Source organism: Podarcis gaigeae, assembly GCF_964106915.1.
Source record: "Podarcis gaigeae genome assembly, chromosome: 13".
In the NCBI taxonomy this organism is placed as follows: Eukaryota; Metazoa; Chordata; class Lepidosauria; order Squamata; family Lacertidae; genus Podarcis; species Podarcis gaigeae.
Genome location: NC_139689.1, coordinates 34,514,413 through 34,539,621, shown reverse-complemented (window position 1 = coordinate 34,539,621; position 25,209 = coordinate 34,514,413). Strand labels below are relative to the sequence as shown.

Genomic DNA, 25,209 nt, shown 5'->3' with positions numbered 1-25,209 from the left:
AGAAAGTCTTCATGGGAGAGTAAACAGGAAGGCAATTCGTCCTAGATACAGGAGGGTTTCACCAGAAAATACTACTCACCCCCAATTGCCTATCGATTATTATTATTAGTAGTAGTAGTAGTAGTAGTAGTAGTAGTAGTAGTGAAATTTCATTATATACAATGTAAACAAGAAACACTAGTCGTATATACAGCATATCTAGATAATATCATATTCTATACAATTCTATACAATGGAGTTTGCATTAATAATAATTTTCTCTTCACGAATTATGCAAATCCGAATTATATTTGGTCTTTTGCAGTTTCTCCCTGCAATTTTTTTCTCTTTTCATGATATCACGCAGTGGAGAGGTTGCTACTACTGAACAAGATTCAGGGGTGGGTAGTAGTAGGAGTCGAAAATCGTCCATTCCAAACAGGAGGAAGTGAAAATTAAGACACATTGGTTTCAATAATATTGGTTAGGTACAGTGTCCGGGGGTATTTAGGACTGTGGGTTTTCTTTTCTTTCTTTTTTGTACACCTCTGCTAGTAAAGTTATTGTAACAGTGATGGTGAATTTCAAGAGTAGTAGTAGTCTGCTACTGTAATTAGCAGTTGTACATAATAAACTGCACACACACACACATCCTCCCTGCCCCTCCCCCAAAGATCCCAGACCTTCCCAAAACAGAAGTGGGCCTTTTATGCATCCTGTTCGAATCTTTCCCAATTAATCTTTCCAGTCTATCCTCACAAATTGTGAAGGGGGGGGGTGTTGGGGAGGAGGAGACAATCTGCTCCAGACCAGCCAATATACACCTCTCTAAGTAGTACGTTTGTCAGGCGACAATAGTTGACTTCTTGACCACAAAAGGTCAGATCCAATGTTCTTTGAAGTCAATGGATAAACTCCCCTTGAACTCTGTTGGCCTCATGATAACCAGTCCACCCTATTCATTGCAGGCGCATGTGTGTGTATAAACCATTGTATGAATACTCCCTTTCACACACACACACACACACACACACACACACACACACACACACACATACTCTCAAACACGACCTTATAGCCATCTACTCACTATGCCATCTACTCACTATGCATGAGCATAACCTGCACAGATATAGATAGCTAAAGAAATAGATTTACTAAACTGGCCACAAAGCTTTTACATCTGGATAGAGTGGAGAAGTGTCTCTAAAATATTTGCTTTGTGGCTTGCAGGCACCTCAGCCCTACTTTGAAGCAATTGTCATGTAATGTGTTGTAGGAGAGCAGATTCAACCACTTATACCATGCAGAATTTCTGGCATTCCAAGCTTTTGCACAGATGTTTGGTTAAATATATACATTTAACTTGCAAGCTTTTCCACATGCCTGTGGTGATACCCAACTCTAAGGTTATTGTTTATCAGGGCCATAGACAAATGGATATTTAAGAACAAAGTGAAGTGGTTTATTTCCCCCCTGTCAGCTGCTGGGAATACACCTCCTATCCAAAACTGGGCCCTGAACTCACATCTTACAAGATGATGGCATGTGTAGCAAAGTGTGTAGAAGGACTTTGATAGCGGGTGTGTGTTATTTTCCTTTCTTTTAGTAAACTGTATAGCAATGGTGGAGACAGTCTCTCTTCTCTTACAGTGCAACCCTAGCCCTACATATTCAGAAGTAGTTCCCGTTGAGTTCAATGGGACTCTCAGGGATGTGTGTCTAGGACTGCACACTTCCAAAAGCAAGAAGCAGAGAAAAGGATGCAGATAATCGCATAAGAACTTATGTTTGCTCCCGATTTCTGCCTTCTACCTGTACCCAAGTCAAATAACAGAATGGATCTTCCAGTGGTGCTAATGGCGGAAATGAGGGGTTTAAGCCCATATTATGTTGCTAAAAACTGTTTTAATTCGGATATAGGAGGGGACTTTTTGTATATATTTTTTTGAAGTACCCGGCCACAGGCACTAGAAGCAAAAATAAAACAGGACCTCGATTCCATCAACCTGAGCACTTTAAAATGCCATTTAGTTCAGCGGGAGAGATTCAGGCACCTGCTTCATTCCATCAATAAAACCAACGGGATTTAAACTGTAATCCTATCAATACCAACCTGTGAGTAAGCCCCACTGAACACAGTGCGAGTCATGTATGAGACCGCACTGCATAGTGATCTTAACTTTGGCTGTAGGATGCCATAGGTGTCTCTGTCTGTCTCGCTCTTACTACACTCCCACCCACCCACATAATGTTCATTATTATATCTCTCTTTGACCAACTAGGCATCATTTCATGGTGCAAAAGTGGTTGCTGAATTGTCTTGAGTTTGTTCCATCCCCCCTTTAAAAAGCACTGTAATCTGGATTAAAACACCAAAGAAAAATACCGCTCCTATTCTTCTTGATTTAAATATAATAAAAGCTGGCGGGTTTACGATTGTTTAAAACAACTGGCTTTAAAAAGCAGTTCAGTTTCGCTCTTTTAACTATAAGGTCCTTCTCTCTCTCTCTCTCTCTCTCTCTCTCTCTCTCTCTCTCCTTTACCAGAAGAGAAAAGGAGAGGGATTAAAATCTGTGAAAGGATTTTAATTAAGAAAATTAAATGAAAAGGGGGCACAAATGAGTTGTCTTGAGGGGAGGGGGGAGAGGGCGCGAGCAGGAAGCAAAGCAAAGCTATTCTAAACGATTAAATCGCCATTTTAACAGTGTAATGGGGTTTGCATACTGAAAGAAGGGGGGGGGAACGGTCCTTATAGCTCATCAATAATTCATAGGAACTCGGGATCATTCCCAGGTCAGCAGACAGAGAGGTAAAGAGCAGCATCTATATAGGAGAACCAGCTCTTCTTCTCCCCCACCCCGCCCCCGCCTGCCCGCCCCAAATCAAAATGCAATGGGTGACTCTTCCTCAAGTACTTGGGGGGAGAGTCTCTTTTAAAGCTCATGTTTTAGTGGTCTTTCACAACCCTCCACGCCTTCTGTAAGCTCTCCTTCCAAATTTCCACAATTCGGAACCCCATTCGGTTTGTTGAAATTAAAACAAAGCAAAAACACAAAAACACGCCACAACTGCAATTAAGAACAAACGAAAGAGCACCCGTTCTGGTTTGACCAAGTATATGCAGACTAGAACATAGTCGAGAGGATGGGTGGCATGGCCTGGAACAGGATCTAATCTCAAACATTGTTTTCTGGGCAGCCCCTGGCAAGTCGCTGTCACTCAGCGTTAGTCTCCCTCCAGTCTGTAGAAAGGAGAACAACGATGATAGCCTGGGATGTTGCTGAAAAGGTGAGAAGTGAAAAATACTTTGCTGAGGGGGGGGGGAGTGTTAAGGGGAGAAGATATAGCCGGCTAGATGACCTGGAGAAGCAAGTTTTCGTATGTGTTTTACCCGCACACGCCTTGTTAGAAGAGGAAACGAATATCACCACTTTCCTGACTGCTTAAAGCACGCTTCAAAATATTCCTGGGAGCTATTCCCAAGCAAATAGAGGTGGTAGAGATTATACCAACTAGTGCTTGAGTTTGCTTGTTTTCTTCTTCCCTCCTCCTCTATTTTTCCTTACCATTGTAAACCGCTTTGACTGCATTGGCGTTGCTACATAAATGTGTTGCTTGGTTGGTGCTTGGATGGACGGACAAAAGAAAGAAGTAAGACGGAGGTATCGTTTATATGAGATTATATATTTATTACTCCCTAATAAATCATTTGACCTATAGAAACACGTTGCCGACTTGGTTTCTGGGGGATGAAGGTTTGATCAGATGACATGATAGTACCAACATCTGTTAACAGGGTAATTGATCAGCACGTGCATATTCTTCGTCCAAAGGTCACAGCCCTCTGTTCCTTCCACACATGAAATAAACGTTAACTTTGAAGATGACAGTTTTGATTTGTGTCTTATAAGAAATCAACAGCTCCTGAACAGTTTTAATGCTCTTTCCCAAGTATATCACTCCGTCTCACTGCCCCAAATTTATCCATATATATGTGTGAGGGGTGGGTGCCTTAAAGGAATTTAGAAGATCTTCCTTCCATGATTCTGTCCTTCCTCTCTTGGGCTGCTTTATTTAAAACAACAGCAGTGCAATTAGAATGAAATGTTCATTCTGCTTTGCTAAATCGGGGGAGGCAATCACGTTACAAAAAGGGCGCAACTCTTGGGTGCTTCCCCACGCTTGTCCTACTCAGAGTAGACCCACTAAAATCAGTGGACTTGAGTAATTTAAGTGTTTATCCTGAGTGTGGCTCAACACACTTCAAAATATTGCATCTCATGAAGGGGGTTCTTGCATGTTCCGTGGTCGCTCCCAGAACCTAAGCCCAAGTGAAACCCAATGGGAATGCCTCGCAACTAAGAGTGCGTAGGATTGCAACCTAGGCCAGTTCAGCTCTGGACTCTAAAGGGCCCCAACTCCGCAAGTTTTTATTTCGGGTTGTTGTTGTTCCTGGCTTGGGTGCAAACTAACACACTACCTGATCATTTGGGATTTATTGAAACACAGTTTAATGAAGGTCCTGCTGCTGTTTCGCAGATGGAGGCACAAAAAAGGCAAACTTCCCTTAAAATAAACTCTGCGAAGTATTATATCGGTGTGCGAAAGAGGGGGGTGGGGTGGCGAGATTGGAATGGGGGGGGGGCGGAAATCTCAAAAGCTTGTAACAACTCAGTATAACCAGCAGAGCCCGCTTCAGACCAATCCACCGCAACTATCCAGGGTCACTTCCTGAGCCTTTCTGGCGAGCTCTTTGAAGAAGTCTTCATTTATCCCCCAGGAAGCTTCGCCCAAATGCACGGCGAACCCCGCCCTCCCCACTGCGGGGTGGGGGGGAGCCGCGAGCCGCCTTCTGCAACCGTGCAGCTCCCCAGCACTAAAACGGCGAAAACAGGGCGCTCTGCTATTGCAGCGGGTAACCCTCAAGTTGGCAAATAAAAGAAAAACTGGTTCTCAAGGCGTCGAGCCCAGCTGTCCTTTTCTTCCAGTTCCCTCCCCACCCCCCAGCACGCAGCACCCTTTTAAAGTGTGGTTTGGGAGGAGGGGGTGGATATAGGGATTGGAGGTGGGTTGCAAACGCTGAGTGAAATGAGGGGAAAACGAAAGAAAGAAAGAAAGAAAGAAAGAAAGAAAGAAAGAAAGAAAGAAAGAAAGAAAGAAAGAAAGAAAGAAAGAAAGAAAAGAAAGAAAGAAAGAAAGAAAGTAAGTCTGCGCAGGTTCTGAAGACTAGGAGAGGTGAATATGGTCGTTGGTAGATTGGATAGAACGCCATTATAGCTCCGAGGGGTCAAAAAGGCGAGGGTCAAAAGTTTAGGCGGTGCGAGACCGGGTCTTGTGTTTGAGGCTGATAGACTGGATGTCAGTGCTAAAGAGGAGAGGGAGGGGGGAGGGGAGGGGGAGGGAGAAGGGTGATGGTGTAGTGTGGGGGGAGGGGAAGAGACCTTGCTTGTTTACTGGCTAGAGATGAGAGAATACGATCGCGAGGTAAGAGTTAGGAAGTGTAGAGAGAGGCGACTCAAAATGTTACAGAGCTGCTGTCTATGAAAGGGAGACAAGGTGGAGCTGGGAGGCTGGGGGCAGGCAGGTTAGCTGGGATGATGAGGTGGTAGTATTTTGAGCTTGATGTTAGGGGTGCCTTGGGTCGATCTCTCTCTTTCTAACTAACTACTGTACTGAACACTCTGGGCTCTGTGCCGCAGGCAGTTCTTCCTGGGTAAGGGCCATTAGAGTGAATGGACACTACGCAGGATCGGGGCAGTTCATTCACCACAATGGCGTTTGCGCATAAGAGCTTCCTGCTGGATCACAACCTTCTAGTCGGCGCAGATTTAGAACACACACGTTTATTCTTTTGAACAGTTTCTTTTTCTGTACAAGCTCTTTAACTGCTGTGATCATCTATGTATACTATAAATTAAAGAGCTATAATATATTAATTCAATAACGTGAATTATTATTATTATTATTATTATTATTATTATTATTATTATTATTATTAAAGCATTATAAATCCTTGCTACACAGCGAACATTTATAACGTAATATTTTAATTAAAATAATCTTTGTAATCTTCCACACATCCCCATGGGGAAAATAATCACTGAACCAAAGTTGGAGGGTTGTTCCCAGGGTAAAGATGTGTGCTTTTTTGAAATCAAATAACTATAAAAATACGTATCACGTCATTAAAATGAATAATAAACAAAGGAATTGGAAACAATATAGGATGTGTCAAAGAATACTTCTAAAATATTTTATCATAAACTCCAAGCTGTAGGGGATTTAGGGCAGAGTCCAGCATCCATTTCCCATATGCAAACAAACTCTGTTGATTTTTTTTTTTTTAACTATCTCGGTTTTGCTCAGCGCCCATTCATTTCGGTCTTGCGCAGGATAAATTTCAGCCTTAATCCTCTAGTAATATAGGAAATGTGAAGCATCCCGGAAGTTCTCCTATGCAACTTCCTGTTGGGGTGTTCTGTAAAGTTTTACAGATTAACTCTCAGGGGTTAATGGGTTAATAACTATGACTTTGTCTTTTAGGGAATTAATTGCTGTAGAGACTTTGCCTCCTAAAACTGGAAAGCAGTACCAACACTGTCTTAAAATAAATTGTCGGACAATATCTTAGCCTTGGATCTTCCACAATACTGATGGGTTCTGAGCTGGCTTATTTTCAAGGCATTTGGAATCTGGGGTTTGTTTCACTTTATTATATTCATTTTCTTTAGATAATTATATACTGTCCTTCAACGTCAGAGTATTCGAAGAGAGATTATTTCATATTCCCGAATTTGATTAATAACATTTAATACGTTTACTTTTCCTTCCGATAAAAAGCGCCTTTTGTTTAGTCGATTGCAAATCATCTCACATTCAGGAGGGATTGTCCACTTGCTTCAGGATCCTCTTAAATTGAGAAGATAACTGAAGTTAAGAGTCTTAACGGTGTCTTCAGAGAGGCTTAGCTATGCAGTGGTAATTAACCGTTTTCTGCTCATTAATACTTTGCTCGGTCAAATGGCTGAGAGGAATCGAATATTCGATTGGCTGACAGATTTAATTTCTAAAACTCTGTCGCAAGAGTGTTAGGGCATGCACCTCCTCTGAATTTATGCGTGTGTGTTTGGGGATCATTCCTCATCCGAATTACTGGTGCAGAATATGTTCGGCAACAATAAAGAACGAACCAGGCCGGATTAAAGTCGACAGTAAAATAAATAAATCATTTTAATTTCAAATGAAGGGGTTGATCTCAGCGGTTAGGATAATGGTACAGTTGAAAGGAAAATTTATGAAACCATTCTAAGTACACACACGCAGACGGCAGAAGCACCTGAGCTCCTGTTCTTCCTTTCTTATAACTCTCCTGTTCAACATTTAGCGGATTAAATGGAATTTAGCGTCAGTCGATTCTATATGAAGAACAGTTCCCCCGCCTTGTTACACGATGTAGGTGGAAAGGAGCGATTCACGGCAGAACCTCCATGAATCAGAACCACGTAGTTGGCTACCAGCTAATTTATTTGTGCGCAGATCCTAAACACGTTGACTATCAAAAGCAAGCCCCACTGAAAAGAGTGAAATTCGTTTACAATAAAGCCTGTTGTAGGATCCGGGATATAAAGTCCTGTTAAAGATCAAGAAGACCCTATTGTTTTAAATGTAAATATTTAGAACCAGGGGTGACAAGTTGCTGTCTTACCCTAGTTGCTTGGGCGTAAGTTTCGGGCTGAGTCCAAACCCAAGTGGTTAGGATGGAGGTTTAAGCAGAGTTACTGAGTTGTAAATTGGGTTGTCCCTAATTTGGAGTAAGAGGTTTAAGGGGGTTGTGGTCCGCGTGTTTAAAGGCACACCCGATCCTAAGCAAGAGGGTATTTCTACATCCAAAATGCATTTCTTGAGAGGTGCGTCACATAGAAATGGTTGGTTTCCATATATCTCCATTCGGATATCTAATCCCAAATTGGTTGAAATGCAAAAGCAAAAATAATAATATTAGCATTTCAAGGTGTGTATTTGCGTGCGTACTCTCCCATAAAGCAACACAGGTTAATTGTAACGAACTCTTGAGGCTTTTTTTTTTTTTTTGCTTGGTATTTATGAAAGATCACTATAAACGGGCTACATTTTAAGCGTAACTTGGGCGATCCATCTCTAGGCTTCTCTAATTACTACAGTTATCTCTGAAGCGCAGTCATCACCGCTCCAGGTTTGTGCAATAATAAGGGAGGGGGAATGTGAGTGGGTAACAACTCCGTTTGTTTTCAGAAGGTTAAAATCATCTCGGTATGAATTTTCATGGCTCACACAAGCACACGCTTCCTTTGCTCCCAGTACAGATCCCCGTGTATCCTACCGTTTAAGAGTCAATTTGCCACCATAGCCCAGCCCTCTATAGGAAGAGCCGTCAGGGATAAAGAACCCGAGCGAACAAGGGGATAAGCTGCTATTGGACGAGCTTTAGAACCCGTTCGTGGCGAAAATGAGAGCGAGAGGTTATTTCTACAAGTCCGCCCCCCCCCCCACAAGACAATCCATGTAATGAGTTATTAATAGAAATAATTTAATGCCAATTGACTTTTCGATAGACTTCTCATTCCATGCCTCTGTCAAGTGCAGCAGGTAACCTGCTCTACAGCACACCGTGCGTGCGTGTGTGTGTGTACCTGTAGAATAGATGGTGAACAATACATACATCGAACAATAGGCAGCAACGGGCCTGGAAAGCTCAAGTCTTCACAATCTATTATATTCTTGAAGCTAGACCTTTGATGAGTTAGGGTAACACCTCTGGTGGCTTCAAAGGTAGAGAGTTTCTTTCCAACAAATTTCCTTCCGGAATTACTTTAACTGGGAGGGGGAATATATGACATAAGCGTAGGTGACATTCAACCGCAGCTTTACTCGTGATGGGACAGAGGCACAGAGATTTCGGAACATGTACTTCTTTCCCTCCCTCCTCCCCCCCCCTTGGAATCCCCGTATCATTTATCTGGATTTTGTTTTATTCAGTGGTCGTTGTTTCTTTTCCTTTTTTTCGGGTGGAGGGAATAGATCCTATTAATGCGTGAGGAAAGTGTGTTTAAGTTTTAATTTGGAATGAAAAAAGTTTTGGTCCCGAAGCCAAAAAAAAGGGGGGGCACATCAGCTGAATAATAATTTATGCATGTGTTTATTTAATGCATATCTAGATGCACGCATAAACAGGCTCAAGTGACGTTCACATATTCGTAAATTCATCTGTCTATCTATCTGCACACGCGCGCATATGTCCTCGCACATTTCTCTTTTGCATAAGCATCTAATGGCCAAAGAGCAACTTACAAAGAGACTGAAAAAAAGTCGCAGGCGCTACAGAGAGGAAAGCCTGCATTAAAATTCCTTGCCGTGGCATTTCCCCCACCCCTCCAAAGTAATGACCTGGGTAAAATTCAATATGACCGAGAGAACTATGCAAGCGTATTATAGAAAATGCAAGAGGGAGAGCCCCGGAGTGGGGTGAAACTCAGGTCAGCGCGTCTAACAAATATTAAAATGTTGGAGGCGCTGGGGACACGCCTAGCTGTTTAACAAAGACTGACAAAGTATGGAGATTAATACGAAAACTTGCGGGTATCCGAACCGAAAACGCTCAGTTAGGCCTACGGCTCCCTGCAAGCTGGTAGCCAGCTATTCCTTAGGCTTTAAAAGGCCATCGCAGTGGGAGGGGGAGGAAAGGAAAAGGAAGAGATTTCCCATCGTGGAAAAAAAATAATCTTTGACATGGAGGAAGGAGAGATACGACGGAAGGATCCAGTTTTCCGGTTGGTGTTTCGGGTTCTTTTTATTGTGGTTGTGGCTGGACCGCTTGGGAAAGGCTGCTGCGTTTTGTATCCTGTCTTGCACGGGATGATTATTTTTAACTGCGCGAACAAGGGGAGCGGGATTTTGTACCTTGGGGAAAGTGTGTGGGGAGGGGAGGTATAGGAGTTGAAGGAGAAGACCTCCAGGCTTTTTTTTTTGCTCTCAATACAGAGAAGGGTGCTGTGATTGCAAAAAAAAAAAGAGGCTCGATCTCTAACGCATTTCCTCGAAAGTAAGTCTATCCGTAGTAAACTGGAGCTGATCTCCTAGGTCGACGTGCAGAAAAGCAGCCTTGAACGCTGAGGCAGGCTCAGCAGTTACCTACATGGGGGTCCTGAAAGTAATATAGAGGGGAGTGGGAAGTTCTCCTGCGCAAGCTCCCCCCCCCCCCATTGCGAGGAACGGGATTCACGCGGTGATCATACCCAAGATAGCCAGAAGATAACTGGTAGTAAAATAATATTGGCATATATTGGCAGGTGCTTTGAGTTTGATGTTGTGCGGGGATGGGGGGGGGGGACGGGACACACACATTCCTGGGACGCCCGAGTAGCGTCCGAAAGGTGTGCACTCTCTGTGGCAAACCATTGCCCAGTCGTCCTTTCCTATCTGTTTGAACTTAATTGTAGTATGCAAACAATGTATTGTGGGTCCCATCTGCTTGGAAACTCTGTAGTTTTAGGGCTTCATTAACTTGCCTCTTTGAAATGCAGAGAACGCCTGAGCTAAATCTGTCTTTGCAAACTTCCGAAAAGTTGAGACGTTTTTATTAGAGCAATCGAGAGTGACCAAAACAAAACACGGATGGTTGGGAGGGTCGGGGGGGGAGGTGTATCTTTTGATTTGGGGACAGCAGGCTGTTGTCCATGCCTCTGTGTGTGCGTGCTGCGCGCGGGGGGGGGGAGTTTTGGAGAGGGTGGAAAGAATCGAACATTTCTGCTAGACGCTAGGGGTGCTGGTGATACTAGGATGAAACCCCCCTTTGTCTATTTGCGCAAGGCATTCTAAAAAAGTGGCGGTGGCGCTTTAAATTATATATATATATATATATATATAAATAAATAAAAGAGTAGGCCTAGCTATTCGTTTTCCCGAAAAACCCATGTCTTGAGACAAGACTGGATGGAATACAGATGAAACAGGAGAGGGCGGGGGAAATGAAAAATGGAAGCGATCAAGGTCAGGAGAAAGAGGAGAGCGGATATCTCAAAGGTGTATAACTGGTATACCTTTGTGTCTGGTAGACTTCGTGGAAGGAAAGTTCTTTCGCTTTCTCTCCGCGCACTGGAGTTGGCCTGCAACTCTGCAAAAGTGCCCTTGGTCCTAAATTTGGTAATGATTCCCACTGAAACAAATTATTCCGAGTATAGTGTGCTTTCAAGTCGGACTTGTCTCTGTTCTTAGTAGACAAATCTGAAACTGCGATCCCGAATTTCCTGTGTTGTCGCCCGACAATATATTAGCCCCACTTAAACAACCGGGGCAGTTATGGGTTCCCCTCGCCCGACCGGGGTGGCGCACTTTACAAATAAGTTGCGACATATTAGTTGAATTAGACGGTGCACCTGGTGAAATGCATGGAAGGTAGGGGGTGACTTGAAAGCAAGCCCTATTGAAATCAGCAGCTCTTACTTCCATGTAAATACGTTCAGGTTCGGGATGCCCGTGTTGGAAAACTGATGCCTTCGGTGCTGAAGGGTGTGCTCGCACGGTCCATTACCTGGAAGCTGGAGATTTGGATTCCAGTGGCATGGACTCTCGGGGGTATAGGCTTAATATGGCATTATGAATTAAAACACAAACGCCTTGTCTGTTATCTAACCAGCATCTGTTGTTGTAAGGCAGCGGGTGTAGAGAAATGAATTAACGCAGCCTTCGTGCCACGGGTTTGGTTGTTTGGGGGAGGAAGGGGGACAACAAGAAGAATGTCTGAATGGCTGCTTTGACTTTTTCCAAACTATTTTTTGACTCATGTGGGAGGCTGGTCTCCAAGCACGTGCGTTTCTTTCTCCTTCACTCCCCGGCTAAACGGTTTAAAACAGTAATACCAATTACCTCTTGCCTATGGTAGTATATTCGATACATAGGAGAAACGAAGTGTCCTCACTAATAGGGCCATAATCTATTGCTCTGCTCTGATACAGTTTCACCCAGGGTGAAGACACCTCATAGGTAGTCCAGTGCCAACTGCTGAGTAAATAATGAACAAACTGTTCTACCTGACGAAGAATTATGTGTAACCCGAAGGATTCCCTATTCCTACACTAAGATAATATTGGGACCGCTTCCTTTCTTTATTTTTTTTTAAAAACCGCAACACGAATTCCAACGCGTCTCATTTTTCCAGACCAGCAGCCTTAACAGCTATCTACACAGAACCGCGCTGCTCCCGACTTCCTGCCGCAAAAGGTTCATTACTTACACAAACTGCATATTTTATTGCTTTATATCCCCCTTTTTTCGGAAATGAAATTCCTTTGATCCTCCCCCATTCCTCTTCCCTAGGGTGAAAAGGGATGGAATTGCACTATGTGTGTTGGGGGAGAGCCACACCCTGTGTTCCTGTTTATATTTGTATTTTTTTTAAGATCTCCCTCCCTCCAATAAAATCATATACGTGCCTACTCAGAGTTAAGCCCCATTGCGTTCAGTGGGACTTACCCCTGGGTAAATGTGTGTTAGACAACCAAATTATCGGAATAAGCCTAATGTTATTCCTTATTACAACGAAATCGCGCGAACAGGGTCGTTTTAGTTCTAATTAAACGATAAATCTCACTGAAGTGGATTGGGAGTGACTTTGTTTCTGCTTAGATCCTCCAACAGACTTTCCTTCTTTCCTTCCTTCCCTCCCAACTTTTCTGGACTACCTTTCTGCAACAATATTCCTTCTGCGGAGGAAGAAGCAACAGTGGATTACGCGACAGAGTTGGGCTAACAACCACTCGATTTTGCGACGCGTGGCGCAAGCAAATATTTCCAGACATACCTTCCTCATGAAAAACGGATTATTATTTTTTTATTATTTTATTTTATTTCGCCCACTTTTCCTCTTCGCTGTAAGCCAAAGCGGAAGACTTCTAGCCAAACTCAAAGGAGAATATCTCTCTCTGTCTTCTGTATGTACCCTGTAGATCCGAATTTGTGTAAAAGAAGCTGCGTCACAAATTCGCATCTAGGGGAATATGTAGTTGACACAAACGCTACGGAACGCATCCCTCAAGACGAAGAAGGAGGAAAAGAAAGGGAGGAAAAAAGGACGAAGCAAATCGTTAAAAGACTTTCTCTTCAAGGACTATTCCGTGTTGGTGGTGTGTTGTTTTAATGGCAGGGGTCCCCCCCGCCCCGCCCCCATCTTTTAAGCATCCAGACAGGTTGATTCAAATTATCGGGTATCTTCTGCGAAACAGGAAATTCACAAGGAGAGAACAGAACAGTTCTTCCCTTCTGTGCTCAATATGCTTGCAGAAATTTTTCTAGAACCATGCCTTTCTGTAAATAGGGCTGAGAGAAAACAGGTCTCTAAAGATTACCTGTTTGGTGCCATCTGTGCGCAGGCGCCACTCACACTCAGAAGAGACAGGTCCCTGCCCCGAGGGCTTCCAAAAGGGGTGGATACATTGCGTCTTAATGAAAACGGACATTTAGGAGATAGATAGGAATATGCAGGGTATGTTCCCTTACTGCAATACTACTTTAAAAAGCTATTTATGCAACTGGATTTTGTTTTATCCATCGTATTGTAGACTAACCCTAACTCTTCCTGCTCCTCTGTCTCCACGCTTTTAAAAATATATTTTCTCCTCCTGGCCTTTGTGGGGGGAGAACCAGTCTAAACCAGAACCTGTCTTTTAAAGGGATGGGTAACCCGAATTAGTTAATGGCGTTTCTATCGATCTCAAACGAGCTCTATCTATCTTTGCCACCTGCCGGGCTCTATCACCAAAATTTAGGCAGGAGCTAGAAGATTAATGCATCATAAACAGGAGAATATTTCCTTTCCTCCGCGTCTCCTATTTGTTCAGACTGCATGTGTTGTTATTTTGCTTTTTTACTTCGAGGCAAACTCTGCCATGGGGAACCGTGTGTGTACATTCTCACATGCACGCTCACCAGAGTCGACAGTGATTTTAATTCAGTCAATGCACCGGGTGGGGGCACTTGGATTTTGTTGTGCCTTCTTGGCTATGGGATGATAGATTTCTTCGGGATATGAAATTATGTAAATCCTGATATTTAAAAAGTAAATAAGGATAACTGTTCCGCAATGCGGAGTCCCACCTAGGTTCCTGAGTGCATTTATATGTAAAGTTAAGTCCAATTTACTTTAAAACAACCTGCTTCCAAGTTGACTATGTGCTGGCAACGGAAAGGCTAAAAGCGTCCTCCCCCCTCCTTCCCCCCTTCTTGATTATTTCCTTATCCGGGAATCCCAGGCAAACCTCTCCATTGGTTCCTGGGGTCACATGGACATCTAACTTTGTTCAGTTGACGGCAAAAGTAGGAGGGCTCTTCGAAACAGGAAAACGAGTGAGAAGGGGAGGGGAAGGAAGGGAGAAGGGGGAAGGGGAGGGGGCCCCGAAAGAAATAGGAATAAATTTTAGTATATTTTTTGGGGTGTGCGTGTGTGTGAGTGAGCGGGAGTGTGCGTGCCGGCGCGCGCGCGCCCTTTTGCAATTCCAAAATTAATGGCCATGAGTTCGTTCTTGATCAACTCCAACTATGTGGACCCCAAATTCCCACCATGCGAAGAATATTCCCAGCACGATTACCTTCCCAGTCATTCTCCGGAATATTTCGGCGGCCAGAGGCGAGAGGAGAACTCTTTTCAACCCGAGGCGTTGTACCCAGCGCGGTCCGCCTGTAACCAACCATCCTATCCTCCATGTCAGGGCTCTGGGCACCCGGCATCGGTCCTGTCTCCCAGGAGCCAGCGTGTCCATGCTCCAGCTGGACTTCAAAACCATCTCTCCGAATCAAACCACACTTGCGAATCCATCACGCCAAGCCCACCGCCTTCCTGTAGCCAAAACTCCCTCAACCAAAGCCCGTCCTCTTGCAAAGAACCGGTAGTTTATCCTTGGATGAAGAAGGTTCATGTTAGCACGGGTAAGTGAACCTTAAAGTGCCGTTCGCTTTATACTAACCTGCACCTCAAAGTCTTGTTGGGAAGAAGAAGAGAGAGAGAGAGAGAGAGAGAGAGAGAGAGAGAAAAGCTTATTGCCCCCGTTGTAAAAGAACCATTCCCCTTGGAGATTTATGGTCTCCCTGTTTGCAGAGCGCTATAATTACATCCTCCATAAATTTTTATTGCTCTTCTTGGCCAACTGCCTTTGAAGTCCCTGTTAACATCCTCCTCCAGTTTCTTTCTTTCCTTCTTTCCCTTCCTTTCTCCCCACCCCCCCACCCCGTCCTTTTATTCTTTTCTTCCTTTCCTTCCACTGGAGAACGTTCCCCAGGAAAAGTTTGAAGGAGGTACGGGGTCTTTTATTTTCATTGTCGGCTTAAATTGTATTGAAGTAGAGAGTTTCAGCAAACTTCTACTTTGCCTTTCTCCAAGGCTGGAGGCTGGGGGGGGGGCTGTTTGTTTTAAGATGGTCCCTTCAGAGCAACGTTTCAGAGAAGGATGTTTCGTGGGTTTCAATGGGAATGTCTTCCCAGAGGGGGAAAAGAAGGCTGCTTGTCTTACGATCGAGGGGTTTGTTTGTCTTACATGTGGGGCAAACTTTATAGAACTTTGAGGTGCACAGACAACTCCTTCGTACACGTGCAGGAGCCTTAGGCAGCTCGCTAGCTCGATCCTCAAGGCGCTTAAGTCGGTGTATTTGAATTTATGCTTATTTAGCGACAGCGATTTGACTGTATTTAGTTCAACCCAAGCATTAAGGCTGAACTGAACTGCAGAGCAAGTTGTAGATCTATTTAGCACTCAACTGATGCATTATTAGGGTTCTGATACGCATACTGTATATGCATTCGGCCTTCCTTCCCTCTCTTCACATTTAGTTACCCAAAGGCTAGTAACACCCAAAGGCTGTAAAACGGAGTGCAGGGCTGTTACGTGATGTTAGGGTTCATAACTGAATGCAACCCCCTCCTCGTCTCGCTATCACTCTCGTCCTTTCTCACCTAACACTGTGATCTATCCTCTGGAGTAATCAGAATGATTCCAATGGGATTACTCTCCACTGCCGTTTAAGCGCAGCTCTTTGAAAGCTTGGAGGACTTAGGCGACCTCTGGACCAGGAGAACAGCCTGGCTTTTAATAGATTAGTGGTTGCTTTGTGATTTTTTAAAAGAGCTGTGTAAGGCTTAACATAGATGCAACGAAGCAGGAAGGTAGACGCGAAGATTTAGGCAGTGAATAGGGTGCATTGGGAGACACTGGGTGAGAGGAAAGGTCAGACAGGGAGACACTCGTTCAAGCGATCAGAATCAACCTTGTGTAACCCTCAAAGTTCTAAAAGTAAACTCTGGATACACCCACAGGAATGGCTGGCATTCGGGCAGTCCAATCCTATGCCTCTTTACCCAGAGGTAAGCCCCGCTGAGCTCCCCTCCTGTGTAGATAGAAATTAGAGATGTACAGTCCCACTGAGTTTGATGGGACTCATTCCTATGATCGTTTAGATGGGAGCAAACACGGTTAAGCTCCGTGGGACTTCCTTCCCACGGGTCTCCTTTCCGAGTAGGAGGTAAAGATCCAGGCTCTTAGGGCGTCGCTGGGGGAGGGGTGTGGTTTGGGGGACTTGTTTTGTAAAGGGCTGTGGCGTCTTCCAGGAGCCTTTTTTCCAAGAGTAGGTCGTGGTTTCTGTTTCGTTTTAAAGGGGCAGAAGAAGAGTAACGCTCCCCACCATCTCCTCCCCCCCCGACCCTGCTCCCCTCCCTGTTCCTGCTCTCTTTCTCTCTCCCCTGCCCCACTCCTCCTTTTGTGTTTCTACATTCAGTCAACCCCAACTACGCGGGAGGGGAGCCGAAGCGTTCCAGAACAGCATATACCAGGCAGCAGGTCTTGGAGCTGGAGAAGGAATTCCACTACAACCGCTACCTCACCCGGAGGCGGAGGGTGGAAATCGCCCACTCGCTTTGCCTGTCCGAGCGCCAGATCAAGATATGGTTTCAAAACAGGAGGATGAAATGGAAAAAAGACCACAAGTTGCCCAATACTAAGATCCGTTCCAATTCTGCAGCCAGCCTCTCGGCGCAAGGCGCGGGAGGAGGTGCCCAGGACCGAACCAATGGACCAACCCCAAACCCCACCGCCACCCCTACCACCACCACCCTATAACTGGCCTTTGAGCGTGGCGGCCCGCGAGTGTGTGTGCGTGCGTACGTGTGTGTGTGCAGATCTGTGTGCTTAAGAACTGATGTGTGAAAGGGAGGGAGGCCTGGTAGTTTTCCTGTTCCTGAGGGAGAAACATGGGGGCGTTAGGGGGGAGGGGACACGAGGGTGGGTCAACTGGGACCACTATTTATACGAGGGGAGAAGAAACAAAGAAGGATGAGAGGGTTGGGGTTTTTTTTGCGGGGGAGGGGGGGTTAGTTCTTTGGCCGGAAAGCAGGGTTGCCGTGTTTGGAGGGGTAGCTCCTCTGTTCTATAGGAGATGGGGTTTTCAGATTTGGCTAAGATGGATCCCTTTTTCATCCTTAATCAAGCCAAACTCGGGCCCATTTGTCATGTTTACTCTCGCGTACAAACGAAGGACCTTATGCCAACCATTAGCGCGACAGCTAGAGTCGTCTTTAATAAATGAGGCCCGGTTTCACCTAAGGAGAACTGGACTCTCTCTCTCTCTCTCTCTCTCTCTCTCTCTCTCTCTCTCTCTCTCTCTCTCTCTCTCTCTCTCTCTCTCTCTCTCTCTCTCTCTCTCTCTCTCTCCTTTCGAACACCCGCTTCTTCCACCCTACCCACCCCACTAGCCAGAAACCCCAGTTTAAACCCAGCCATTTACCCACAAGGCGACAGAAAAGTGTTGTTGGCATCTGCTAAACACAGCTCTAGATAGGAGAGGGATTGGAAAAGGGGGGAAAGAATTCTCACAGCCCTCTAAGGACTTTACTGGATGATAAATATTGTAATATTCCAAGTAAGGAAGGGCATCAAGCGGCGGCGGGGAGGGGGTGAGAATCGGGGAAGGACACAAAATAAAAAAAAGAGGAAGAAGCAATGTAATTTAAAGGCGGCAGGGAAGTACTTCAGGTTAATTATCTAACCTGGAAGACCTGGAAAGCGGAGAAGGGCAGTGCATTTCAGTCTATAAAGTTGATTATAGCATAAGGCCATCTGGGTTCCAGCAGCCATGGGGTGGGGTGGGGGGCTGCTTTGTAAATAAGGATGCGCCTTCGCTGCCTTCCGTTCAGTTTTTGAAATGAATGTGAAGATAAAGATGAATTTTCAGGATATTCCCTAGAGAAGTAAGGCGTGAGGAAAGGAATATGGGTATTCTCTGCTCTCGCTTTCTCTCTCTCTCTCTCCCCTTTCCATCTCTCTCTCTCTCTTGTCCCCCCTCATTCTCTTCTCTCACCCTTCTCTCTCCTATACTGTATATGACATTCCGAAATGGTGTGATTCCAGAGAACTTGAGGGAGGGGGGGAATATAACACCCCCCTCCTTTCGTTCTGTATAATTACCTCTTGTTGTTTTGTGTGATACCCATAAGAACATGTATATAGCAGCAGCCATGGTGGAAAAATAACAACAACCCCAAAATAAAGCATTTATGGTGAATACGGTTGTCCGTGTCTTTCAGGGTATCTGAAATAGTCGCGACATTATTCCTTTGTTCTGATACTTTTGCAGACCCCTTTTCTATTCGACCAGGTTTTTATTGTTGTCAGTTTCCAAGCCTGCATTCCCCTAATGGAAACAAAAGATGTTTGACCATAGGGTATATCCTCCTTAACTACAGCTAAGCCTTATATGAGGTGATTTATTTCTTCTAAGCATGCGTTAATGTGGTTACATTTTGCTTTCCAAACTGGTTCAAACTAAAATAGTAGTCTGATCGTTAAATTTCTACCTGGATATTGAGACTATAAAGCAGCAGTGTGTTTTCCAAGAGATGTTTTTTCTCTGTCTTTTTATTTTCTCCCCCCGTCCCGAGAAAAGCTACCTTCTTCAAGGTATTTAATACATTTAATGACCATAATTTTTGCACAGATGTTTCTCGGTGTTTGCAGGTTTTCTGTGTATTTTTATATTACAAAGGAGCCAGCCGCTGCAATAGCTCAAACTCTGACAAGCAAATAGATAATCAAGAAGACAAATGACTTCTTTTGTGCTCCATAGCTCTTGTATTAATTTTCATTTTCTTTCTCATACAAAGTATCGAAAATACTGTTTAGGACGAAATAGCATTCCAGTTCTAAGTTACAGATTTTGTGTGTGTGTGTGTGTTTGTGTGTGTGTGTGTTTGGAGACGGATTAGAGACCATGCAAAGAAAACAGTAATTTTCTCTTTTAAAATCCCTACTCCTGTCCCTAATACGGTCTTAACACGGTTTGTACCTTGGGGCAGAATCCAGCGGGATGTTCTCTTGCAAACGCTCCATTGCAATGGAGGCAGTATTCATTTCAGTGGAGCGTGTGCAGGAGAAGCTCCTGCTGGGTCTTGCTTTTAGCAGTGCGCAGGAAGTAATTTCCACATGAAGGTTAAAATACTCCAGGAACCTTCCCTTAGGTCACTTGCTATCCATTACTCAAATCGTGTGTTACGTTACTGCTTTGTTGTACTATCAGAACATATATCTCGATGGGGTTAATACCAATGGCCCAATCCGCCATGCTCACTGTGAACTTAATTTTATGCGTGTGCATAACCTCCTCTTCCACATAAGATGGCAGACTCTTTCTATGGGAGTCAGTGCAAAAAATAAACAGACAAAAACAACCTTATTGATTCTCACACCACCTCATATTCACAACCCCTTTTATTGTGGAACAACTCCTTAAAGCCATGAGAGTGATTGTAGAGCAAATGGCTTGTTGTAGACAAGCAACCACTGGCCACAATCCACTCCTCACCTAATCCAGGATTTTTTTTACGATAGAATGAATCCAAGGCAGCCAACACTGGTGTGATCTGAGCTTCTTTACTTGAAAGTACTATAAATTGAAATGAATGGGGTAAACTTTCGAGTACAGTACTGCGATGCTTGCAGGATGTCCTGGGACTGCAGCGGCCTTGCAGCACAGCACCTAAGAACTTGGTGCCAATAATTTTGGTAGTACCTTCGGTTGGTTTCTGGTCCATATTCATCTTACAGCAGACCTTAGTGGGTCGATACTTGAGGACACCATGTGAATTAAGCCCCTAGGCATTTTGCTGTTGTTTCTTATGATGCACGAAAGCTACCTCCTGGCAATGAGGACTTGAGGGACACTTGAGAGTAAAAAAAGAAGGGTGTTGCACGTGTATTTCCCTGATCGATGCCAGGATTTTTATTTATTTTTACGCGGAAATAAGTTTGATTTTTAGGAAGCTGGAGACAGTATCCCTTTGCCAATGGCTACGTTTCCATTGATTTCAGTGGTGCTGGGGGGGGCATGTCTCTTGCGCTTTTCAGGGTTACTTCAAGGCATTCCCTCTCTCACATACCCCAAACAAAACTTTTTAAAAGCATATGCTGGTAAGAATGTAGCTTCTATAGAGCCAAATCAAAGCTGGAGAGGGTGAATAGGATTTGGGGTGGGGATTTCTATAGGCCCTAAAAGTTCACAAGCATTGTAAGCAGACAGAAGCTGAGAAAAATGTGAGAATTATACCGAAAAAATCATTAATCATTTCTTTTATTCAAATACTTATCCTTTTCCTATTGTTATTCAACAGCAAACCTCCGCAGACCTTCTGTTGGGAAAAAAAGAGTACCCAGGAGCCTTGAATCTTTCAAGATATCTTCAAGAGAAAATATATATCTATATATTAATATATATAGATATATATACACACACACACACCTCTATATAGATATATATATTCAAACACACACATACACACACACAAGTTGAACTTTTTTTTTTACTTTTTACTTTTTTTAAAATGGAAGACTCTACTTCAGACATGAACACCACCTTTAACCGCCTGGAGAAAAGATGTGGGAAGCTAAAAAGGTAAAAAAAAACAACCCATAAACATTGTGTGTTTGGTTTTTTTTTTAAGGCTCGGCTTCTTTTGAAATTATATATTGCTTCGCTTTTAAGGATGGAGGGGGCGGGGACAACATCAAGTGCCTTCTGCTCTTAAAAACGTGCCCAGGGAAGCCCGATTCTATGCCGCACGTTTACTCGAAGTAAATCCCACTGAATTGAATGGTCTTACTCCCAAGTAAGTGTCCATAGGGCTGCAGCCTTAGATGAGTTTGCAGCCTTAAGAGGAAGCCCTTCCTGGTGGTTGTTGTTGTGGTTTTTTTAAAAAACAACAACAACCGGAGTTATAAAGGCGGGGAAAGAAAGAAAGAAAGAAAGAAAGAAAGAAAGAAAGAAAGAAAGAAAGAAAGAAAAGACTGCTAATAAGAGATGTTTTAAAGGAATTTGAATGGTTTGCTTTTTAAATGTGTTTTTAACAGCTGGGATTTTGTGAAGAATGCTTGTTTATTTTCTAATGACATTGTGGTGAGGGGGGGCAAGAGACTGGGTACTAGAATAAAATAGGTGCCTGTTCTAAAAGGGCGCCCTGCCTTTATTTCTCCGTGAGTAGCTGGGAACCCTTACGCTGTTGTCCTAGAGCTCTTTATGCCAGGGGATGTTGTAAGGATAATGCAATGTTACATATTCCATAACTGCAGATAATGCAGAGGAGGCGTGGCTACTTAATTTCTGATTTTAAAATATTGCCTTTGGTATTCATGCGCGGGTTTTTGAAGGTTCGCCAGCAGAGGTGTGAGTGAAGAGGTTGTCTGTGCGTCCGTCCATGATCTATCCATCTGCATTTCAAGGTGGGGGGGGGGGAGAAGGTTTATATTAGAAGAAATGGAGTTAAGATCTGACCCTGGCGAGCTGCGGAGTGAGGATGGAGTTCATCCAAGGGACACGTTTTCTAAGCGATTAGCCTGGTATTGCAGCTACAGAATGACCCCTCAAAACCCCTTGACCTTTTCAAGACTGGACATTGTGCTCGGTGGCATTGCTCTCACGGAAACAGGGGCGGGCTAAAGCAAACTCCGGAGGCAAACGTGAAAACGAGGGCAACACAGAGAACCAACCAACCTCTGGCTTCCTTAGTCTATCGGTTTTCCTTTTGTGTGTGGGGGCGCCTGGCTTTTTTCTCCTCCTCCAGTCCGGTTATCTTGTCGGAGGCTATGGCTTTTTGTTGTTGCTCATTCTCTAGCTTTCTTTAGGGCGCACAGTCCAGCAGGTAGTTCTCCTGCGCAATCCTCATTGAAATGAATGGGAGATGGCCTAAACTTTGGCCGGTTTGATGGATTGGTTTTGAGGCTGCAATCCCATACACGCCTAACCTGAGAGTTGGTCCCCTTTGACTTGCTTCTGAGTAGGCATGCATAGGATTGCACTGTCATCGTGCAGCCCTCCATACTTTTGGTCTATTGGGTTTTCGTTTTAAATAGGTGCAATCCCTGCGCACAGTGGTTATTATTATTTTTGTCACAGTCTTCATCAGTGGTGGCTGTTGTGGTAGTAGGAGCCTAGCCACCTTTTTCTGCTTTTACACCTTCTTCTTCCCTGGAAGAACAATGAGCAGTATGCTGATATACCTGGTGTTCAGATTAATTTTTGGGTCGCTGGTGCCTAGATTTGCTTGGTGACTCTAGGGTGACACCCAGATTTGCTGAAAAAGGGAACCTGCATGCACACCATAGAGCTACGTTTGTGTAAAGCACAAATAATTATGCGTTTGTTAAGGGTTCTGGGAACTGCGACTTTGTGAGTGGAAAACTACAGTTCCCATGATTCTTTGGGGAAGTCATGTGATTTAAATGTGCTTTAAATATGTGGCATGCATGCAATGGAAAGGTGGGGTGACCAGGCCATGAATTCGACACCCCTCCTTTCATCTTGTTTCTCATCTTCACCCCCCTCCTCACATTCTTTCTACCTTTTATTCAAGGCAAGCTAATGTCATAACAGCAGTTAGCAACGCTCACTGGTAGATGGGTAAAAGGCTCTAAGAAAAAGCAAGGAGCCCTTTACAAAAGGTGTCATTGATGGGTTCCTTGAGAAACAAGTTTATTTATTGGGCTGGAGGAAAGCACCTTAAGGCTGTAATTCTACATGCCACTTACCTGGGAGTAAATCCCATTTAGTTCAATGGGGCTTGCTTCTGAGAAGACATGCATAAACTCGCACTGTTATTCTGTTAAAATGGCTGCCTTGACCTTCTTTTGTCTTCCTTTAGGTATTAGGCTTCTCTCTCCGCCCCCCCTTCCCCCTGATAAATTTCAAGTCTTATAGCAAGTGTGTCTTGTAATGATTTTCTAGAGATCTTAGATCACCATACATTGTGGAATATTCAGGCCCACTAGACTTCTTCAAAAGGAAAATGCAATGTTATGATGACGTTTTCTTTACAGCGACTTGGAGAGGACCCTGACTTTACATGGAAATGAAATTTTGTGCTCAGGAGCGACTTTTCCTTCATGTTACCCTGTTGTAAATATATCAGTAGACCCATTTATACCACCCCATCTGCAGCCTTCTATAAGGTTGAGTGAGGACATGAACCACAAAGTGGTCCAGAGACTGAATATTTCCCCCCAAATGTGGACATTTCATCTTCATCTCCCCCTCACTTAAAACTTGAGTCCTGGCATTTAGATCTGTTTAAAGTGAAGCAAGTGGCACAAAACAAACTGGGCCTCAATCTACCCTAAGTGGTTTGTGGACCCCTCTGTCCAGGCTAACCAGAAGGAGATCTCTGTCACCCTTTGCAAAATGTTTACTTTTGGTTGTGCAGTTGGACTGTTATTTAAATATCAACCTCCAAGGGTGCTGGGTGGGGGTGTTGTAGTAAAATCCCACCCTAGAGGTCCCAGGTTTCCATACGCAAAACGGTATAGGTGCGAAACACTGCAATGAAGTCTCCATCCTAATAGCGCAAGGTGGGCAGCTATTTCCTGAGCTCCCCATCCCAGACTGGTTATATATATATTTAATATATTATTTTGGTGGATGGTAAAAAGAAGAACTATTGGTGTTAGACAACTGCATAAGGAGAGCTTAGGGGCGCAGAAGGTCTACTGTGAGATATAGAACATGGCATTTGTTTGTATGTATAGTATGTATGTAGGTATCTGCTTCTTTTCCGTGGCTCATCTTCTTTGTACTGGCGCAACATAGATTTGTATTTAACAACAGACGCGCACAGCAGTGCACGTGTGAAAACGCCACCTGCAGTTGTGTGGTCTTGAAAGCAACTGTGCCTACTGACTGCCCTGTATCCTTCTTTAAAAAGAGGCCTTCCCTAGTCGCAGATAGGCTGAGGCTGTGATTTATTTATTTAGTGGCGAGGCCAAGGCAGTCTGCACATGCTCTGAGACTCTCTCTCTCTTCCCCTCTTCTTTATTCTTCATATGATTGTTTCTTCGTATTATTTCCACTATTATCAGTGCATGTACATATAAACCCTGTCTTTATCTCCTTATCTCCCTTTTCTTCTCTCCGCGCGTTCCTTTGTCTACACACAAGTTGCACGCGCGCGGGAGCGCGGGCGCAAACACCCACCCACAAACCGGATCTGTGTTACAACCCTGCTACCTTTCCCTTTGGAAACGTCCCTTTCAATGACAGAGAAAGAGGCGTGGATCTTAGCTGGCCAGGGGAGCGGAGTTTGGGAGCTTTCTCAGTTTGATCGGTAGCACCCTGGCAGATTTATGATCCCCAATAAAACCGGCGTGTTTAAATTCGTAAATCAATCTGCCTTTCCCACTATATAAACGTTCATTTTATCTTGAGAGAGAGAAAGAAAAACCCGGCTCGGTTTCTCGCACCTACCAGGGCGAGGAGAGGCGCTTCCTTTCCTTTGAACTATAGAAGACAGAAACATCTTTTTAAATCAAAGTTGTTCTTTTTTAACAAAAAAAGGGGGGAGGGAAGGAGGGGGAAGCAGACGGATTTTTGTTTCCTTTGCAACCCAAGGATTATAGACATGTTTTCTTTTCTGCTCACTTTTCTTCTTCTTAAGAAATATATATTTTTATAAATATCTCTTTGCCTCTCTTTTAATGTCTCCGAGAAATCCGCGAGGTTTAAAAAAATCGAAATCTTATTCTGGCTCTCTCTCCATTTTTCGCTCCTCTGTATTTTTTTTTTTAATCAGTTGTTTAAGTGGGCCAAAAAACCCCAACTTTTTAATTATTATTTAGCAAGGTCTCCTCGCGGCAGTGAACACTTGCAGTCAACCCCTCTTCTTTCCCTTGTATCGCCT

General features: G+C 44.0%; 2 protein-coding genes across 6 annotated transcripts in view; both read left to right on the top strand.

Moving 5' to 3' along the window:
• The window catches only part of HOXB3 (homeobox B3), an 87,809-nt gene that overhangs the window by 24,257 nt on the left and 38,343 nt on the right, over window positions 1-25,209 (top strand). For 4 of the 5 annotated variants that reach the window (XM_083709660.1, XM_083709655.1, XM_083709658.1 and 1 more), the window contains exon 2: window positions 20,659-20,939. The gene's annotated coding sequence lies outside the window, so the exon portion shown is untranslated. Of the gene's footprint in view, window positions 1-9,571; window positions 9,789-20,658; window positions 20,940-25,209 lie in introns of those variants that run through there. The other variant, XM_083709656.1, reaches the window with a different exon arrangement.
• On the top strand, window positions 14,340-18,557 carry HOXB4 (homeobox B4). The gene is made up of 2 exons (XM_083709902.1): window positions 14,340-14,937; window positions 16,776-18,557. Exons 1-2 carry the CDS (start codon window positions 14,517-14,519, stop codon window positions 17,114-17,116), a joined length of 762 nt encoding a protein of 253 aa, XP_083566028.1. The 5' UTR covers window positions 14,340-14,516; the 3' UTR covers window positions 17,117-18,557.

Bases quoted from the DNA above. Each gene is read 5' to 3' on its own strand.
- HOXB4 (XM_083709902.1), top strand. From the start codon at position 14,517: ATGGCCATGAGTTCGTTCTTGATCAACTCCAACTATGTGGACCCCAAA. The intron at 14,938-16,775 runs GTAAGTGAACCT...TTCTACATTCAG, and splicing joins GAAGGTTCATGTTAGCACGG to TCAACCCCAACTACGCGGGA.